The sequence below is a fragment of the Leptonotus elevatus genome, chromosome 1 (assembly GCF_054856555.1).
Source record: "Leptonotus elevatus isolate MCC_2025b chromosome 1, RoL_Lele_1.0, whole genome shotgun sequence".
NCBI classification, from domain to species: Eukaryota; Metazoa; Chordata; class Actinopteri; order Syngnathiformes; family Syngnathidae; genus Leptonotus; species Leptonotus elevatus.
Genome location: NC_141239.1, coordinates 44,750,519 through 44,756,912, shown reverse-complemented (window position 1 = coordinate 44,756,912; position 6,394 = coordinate 44,750,519). Strand labels below are relative to the sequence as shown.

General features: G+C 38.4%; 1 protein-coding gene across 1 annotated transcript; it reads right to left on the bottom strand.

Moving 5' to 3' along the window:
• Positions 1-491: 491 nt before the first annotated feature.
• LOC147182432 (LITAF domain-containing protein-like) lies at positions 492-5,338 on the bottom strand. The gene is made up of 5 exons (XM_086077275.1): positions 5,180-5,338; positions 3,742-3,888; positions 2,756-2,770; positions 967-1,111; positions 492-878 (listed from the first exon to the last, which is right to left on the bottom strand). Exons 2-5 carry the CDS (start codon positions 3,875-3,877, stop codon positions 773-775), a joined length of 402 nt encoding a protein of 133 aa, XP_085933401.1. The 5' UTR covers positions 3,878-3,888; positions 5,180-5,338; the 3' UTR covers positions 492-772.
• Positions 5,339-6,394: the final 1,056 nt, after the last annotated feature.

Sequence of the window (6,394 nt, the reverse complement as noted above, 5' to 3'; positions counted from 1 at the left end):
TTATACGCCCTCTTCAGTCGGTATATATCAGATCATCTGGCAACAAAATTATACTATAATCCACATCCCGATTAAGTGTTATATTTATTAGAAATGTGTATTTGAACGATAACAAGTTAAGAATGGAACATTTTACGACAGCCGATTTTGAGCTGGTTCTCTGCGAACACAGATTGATTCTTCTACTTAACATAAATCTATTATTGCTATTTTCCAAAATCGTTTTTATGTCCTGCTGTTCACATTGTATTTAATATTCCCAGATGTCCTTGAATGCATCATTACAACAGCTGAGTTGTTGACGAGATCACGCCATGACGTCACGAGAATGTCAGTAAGACGTAGTTTTTTTCCAGGTATGGATATTTTGCCGTTTAGCAGCTTTGTTTAACACAACTAAATGTTTTGTTAACTACATTTCCATCAGACATACTCCTTTTATTATCTCGTTTTTGTTGTGAACTGTTTTCAGCTTAATAAATGTTGAAGCATTTACAGTTTAAAATTGCATACATGTTTATTGTTGTTTACACAGCAGAATAGCACTGTTGAAATGATCTTCCTGAGAGGCAATACACATTTCATTGACTGAATATTTGTCACCTAGGCCTACATGTTTTTCCACTGACTGATGAATAATGTATTCATGACATCTGCCATGGCACATCCACACATCGCAAATACACAGACCATAGCATTTGCAATGTTTACTTTATAAAATACATTCACTGCTTGAAATGTGATCAGCATCAGGTTCACAATCTGGAACAGTTTATAATCGCTTGTAAACGCAGATCAGTCTGCGGCAGTTGGGACAGTGATGCTCCACATCCTTGCAAGAGTCCACGCAGAATGGTATACAGCAGCAGAGAAAACACCTGACGAAAAAGTCATTTTCAGTGTGGAAAGCGAATCATAAGCTGATCAATATGCCATAGTTAGCTTTTGTGTGTTTTCTCTCTTTACCCAAAGAGGGTGAGGCCTCCGCAGATGGCCCAGGTCAACAGGCCTGGCTTGCGCTCTGTCTGGGTGACCACTGTCTGCTGACAGTGGGGGCATATGGCTTGTGTGGGGCTGTCTTGCAGGGTAGGCGCTACCACCACGTGATGCACTGTATACAGTAGTTGGGGAGGAAAAAATATACACAATTATTGCCTGTTTTATGTTTGTTTGTTTTTTGACACAATGCCATGAAAGACAACCCAAGAAAGTCATAATTTTCAAATCAAACTCTTAAAAAAAAGTGTGCATATATGTCTGGTCTTGAGTTGTTGTTTTACTTCTCGCTAACAAATTAACCTAGTAATTACACTTGAGTTTATTTGGGCAGGGATTCTCAAATTGGCATGTGGTGACCCCTGGGTCCGCGAGTGATAGCTTGTGGGGCCGCAAACTAAACAGCAATAAATCATTGTTATATAAAAGTGCACACTCAATTATGGGGACCAGCGGGCAATAAAACAATTATAATAAATTAATTACTGTTCCCGGCCTTAGCTTTTGTGGTCCAACAAAGCTCTAATACGATTGTGACATTTCTCATAAATCTGACTTTCCTGCATGAATGAAGTTGGGAAATTTTAGCACAAAAAAAGTCTTATTGTTTTTAGAACTAAAAGTGTGTTGTTGTTGTTTTCAAGACTGAATTATGTCCCAAAAGTATACTTTCCAGTGGCTTTTTAATTTTTATTTTGTTTCATGTATCATTCAAACAGATGTGAGACCATCAGCATTTGATAGTTTAGGATTGAAAGTTTTTGTAAGCATATCATCTCTTTGCCGACTGACATTGAAACAGAATTGCAAAATTACCACCTGGCAAGAATTTACTTGCATGTCAACTGGCGAGCCAGGAGAAAATGCAAGAATAATTGCTTGCAAAAAATGTCAAACCTAAGATGTCAAATGCTGATGGTTTCATGTCTGTCCAAATACAACCTGAAATGAAATAGAAAAAAATGTGTCGTTTAAAAAAATAAAAAAATAATTTTTTTATTATAATGTGACATTTTATCTTCATCATTATTTTTTATCTTGGGGGGGGGGGGGGTGTGAATGGCATTTTAAGGCCATTCTTTACATTTCTAAGGGTGGAACAGCAAGTCATCCTTTAATGTAATGGCATAAATTGACCAGCAGAGGGTACCAACGGTATAACAACGGTCAAGTGATATTAGTCCACGTACCTGCTGTTAGTCACGTCCATTCATGCGTTCAGTATTGACATATCATACAAGCATTTTATGAGCATTTTATTTAGTCTATTTGGTATCTTGAGTTGGTCATTCATTATTGTGAATACAAATTTGTTACAGGAATTTTAATTCCTCAGTAAAGCGCGTCCCAAAATGTGATCGTACGCTATGAGGAAGACAAACAAAGGTTCGTTGTGAGGCACACGTGCTGTAAATGGACTATGGTGTCGATCAGGTTGGAAGCAACCTAACTTCCTCATGCGGTGCAAATGCACTTTAGTTACGTTTGGTTTCGTTTCGTTTAGTTTAGTTCCGTTTAGTTTAGTTTGTCAAAACAAGTTGTGATCAAACAAAAATCTACATAACCCCCCCAAAAAGACCAAAAGACCGAATCCAAGGCTTATTTGCATTGTGCGCAGATGTACTGACAACTTGTGAGTAACTGGTTTGTCAGTACGCCTACTGCCTTTGATATTTAAAAGACGGAATGTGTGAGAAATGGGAGTGTGTGTGCGTGTATGTGTGTGTTTGGTTATCTTGGATTACATGTACAATTTTACCTGTAGTAGTGGGACCTGGGACCACCGTGAGAGCAGCACATGGCAGATGAAAACACAGGCAAACAATACAGTATATCCATTAATTTGCAGTACAGTACATTGTACAACTCAACTGCTATTGTATACAATACATAACAACAGTATCTAAAAACAACTGGATTTTGTTGTTATCATTCAGCGGTGAGAGGTCAGGGCCAGCAAAGCCCTCTCTGCTGGCCATAAAACTATCAGAATTACAGACCTACATTTACAATCTCAATTTAAAAAAAATTATAAATGCATCTCCAACATTTTATTTGCTTGATTTCGTAGGATTTCTCTTGGCTGTATTGCTTACAGTACATGTACTGTAGATGGATATTCGTTTTGTTATTTATTTATTTATTTTCTGTCTAATCAGATTTCAGCCTCCCTTCTGTATCTTGCCATGTAGCTAATTGAATCAAAAGTGATGGCCCATGTAGCCTAATATAAACCAAATTATGAATTGCTTTTTTTTTTGTAATAAATAAATTTTCACTTTTGCCTCACAGGATCAGCTAGCTGGACTGCCTATAAAGTCAGCATTTTTCCGTCTTCTGATTTGTTGGTCAGAGCAAAACTGTTACATTATTCCCTGAACAAAACACATCTGTACACACAACTTAAAAACAACCGGCATCTCTAGTGAGTATGACGTATTTTAATAAAAGTGTTGTTTTTCTCTCCCCCCCCCCCCCCCCGCATGAAGGCACAGGTACAAAATGCACAGCCCTAGTTATTTTATTAAATATGCAGATTAAGGATGGCCACAGCAATTATCGTAAATATTGAGGCTTGATGGAATTAATGCAAAACGGAGACACTATTTGGTTACATTGCTGTAAGAAGCCCAACATATCAGCTACGAAACAATATTCTGCTTAATATGACACTGACTTCAGATAAAAATGCTCCAAATCACAGTCATAACAGAGTGTCATTTTAAGCAGGCGGCATCCACAGACCTCCTTGGTATCCAACAGGTGGGGGTCCGAAATAAGGTGCTGGTTGAAGCCCAGGTGGGGGCACTGCACCACCATCGGTCATGGGGTAGCCAGGGTAGGGCGGAGCTGGTTCTTGTCCTGGGTATCCTTTTTCCATCTTGAGACGTCCTTAACAGGAAATATAAACATTTTATTAGCAAACGTCAATGGAAAAAAACATTAAGATAAATAACAGAGCACTTGGAAGTGTCTTGGGAAAGTCTCCTTTTCAGTATACTTGAATGATGTGGTTGTTTTCCAAGTGTTGTGGCCACCTCCCACGGAACAAAAGCATCCAGTACATTGGACACATGAGTGGTCATTTGTCTATCTGACTTAGCAGGAGTGGTTAAGCTAATATATGTCTAGTCAATATTTGGGACCAATCCCCAAATACACAGATAACCATGCACTTTTGGGTGGCATTGTTTGCATAATGGTTCACACAGCTCAGTGTTGTGCTAGCTGCTATTGTCTGACAATATGTCTTTCAATTTAAATAGGCTGGGGTGTGCCAAGCAGGATCCGCAGCAAGGGAATGAGATAGCATCGCAGCATTTGGCACTTTCCCTTTTTGTTGATATTATGTGTCCAAGGTGCATGTATTGTCGGTCCCGCCTCTTAATATTTCCATATTTCTTTTGGTACAGTGTTAACTGTTGAGCATGATTTCCTGCTCATTCACACTTTCAGTTGCACTTAATAAAAACACATTTGTAAGCTTTCAAGCTTCAACCAAATTTAGTCAACCCTTTTCTTGTAAATGGCACTTTGATCATTTGTATGATTCATCTTTATTACTTCAAAATTAACTATTAACTCACATATGTAACCTGGGAACTTTCCCACCATATAAACCTGTTGCATCAAATTAGGAACTAGAGACTTCCGTGTACAGGACTCCGAATTACAGTGGGAGAAATGATATGTTTCCGTTCTACATTGTCATCCTCTGAGCAATCAGCCCAGGAAAGCCTTTTATGACAGCGTCACCATTTCATGTTTTATGGTAAAAGTTCAAAAGAGTATCATACAAGATTTCTTGTGACCTAATCAATGCAATGCTCTGAGTCCATGGCCCAGGAATCACGGCGCCAGCAGAGCACTTTTCTTCAGCTTATCAATTTGATTAGAGGGCGAGGCACCACAGACTTCCTGTTTTGTACCACACAACATTGAGATGACTTCGTATCTTTTCAACTGACTATTCATAATACACAGATAACAAGGATATAAGTGAACAGCTTATTCAAAATAAGAAAATTGCACTCTTTGCTAGTTCTGTTTAAGTGTGAGTAACACGCACACAAAAAGCTACATCAACATTGAAATTTCACGCAAATACAACTGGGTTACATAACATAACGGTAACAGGTGCTCTTAATATCTTTGAATAAGTGATTAAATAGGATTGACCTACCCAGCAAAGAGAGAGAAGAACCTTCCTTACTGCTTGACTCCAAGTGAGTGAGGCAGAAGAGGAGAGAGCACAAAACCAAGACTGACAAGAAAAGTCCAATGCACTACGTATTTCCTCATGTGGTCCAGTTTGACTCCACTACTCACAACAGTGAGGTGCCGCTCCCATCGCCTCCACCAACCTGCCATGTGACGTCAGAGAAGACTCAATCAAGTTTTGGGATTGTCAAAATATTGGGGTCATTTTAAATTATGTAAGTAATCAATTGATTAGAAAAAGAGCAGAATGAGAGTGTGCAGTGGATCAAAAAATATGGAAGACATCCTCATAAAATTAAATGTAGAACAAATCAACATAAAGCAGATGCTCTTCAAATTTGGCAGGCAAATTTTTGGGGGATGAAAAGCCTTTTTAATTAATTAAATGATTAATCATGATTAATCAAAATTCTAAGATGTGATTAATCTGATTAAAAAATGTCCTCGTTTGACAGCTCTAGTTATATGTTTCTGTAAAGTGTTCTTCTCCTGACATTCCTCTGACACACGCATTTCTCAACATGTGACAGAAGACCTCATGACCAGGGAGAGGTCACAGGAGTGAGTCCTGTGAGAACGATTGTCCACGGCATCACACGCATCAAACATAACTTTATGCTGGTTGTCATACATTACAGACAAAAGTCCAAACGTCCAACATGCACAAAAAGCAGCCACAAGCTAATCGGCGTCGGGCGTAGCCAGACATTTTTTATTGGGGGTTAAAATAAGTGTTTCTTAACCATGCAGCTATACCGTTCGCATGCCGACCTTGGGCTGTGAGCACCGACTAGTGGGCTGCATAAAATAATTTCAGAGCATATGTTATGAATTCCAATGCATTTGAGCTGTTACAATTGTCAATGAGTTGCTCAGTTACAATAGAGCTTTCTGCCACTTGTCGGCAATAAGGCAAATGTCAGTTACTGACCTGTACAGAATAAATACAAAAGGAAACCGAACAGCGAAATTCATGAAAACATTTTTTTTAAACTATGTTCATTTTACACACATTTATTTGTTCAAAACACTGAACATTAAACATTTAAACAAATAACAAAAACAAGTAAATTATGCCTTTTCATGGACTAACATAGCCTAACATTCAGGTAACATGACAACTGTGTTGAAAAACACACCCGCAGATGCGACACAGTTGTTTGTTCAATAAAAGAAA

What these genes read in the sequence shown, in the direction of transcription:
- LOC147182432 (XM_086077275.1), bottom strand. Translation starts at nt 3,877, where the DNA reads ATGGAAAAAGGATACCCAGGACAAGAACCAGCTCCGCCCTACCCTGGC. An exon ending in GGAGGCCTCACCCTCTTTGG is followed by an intron (nt 879 to 966) that starts GTAAAGAGAGAA and finishes CTTTTTCGTCAG; the next exon opens with GTGTTTTCTCTGCTGCTGTA.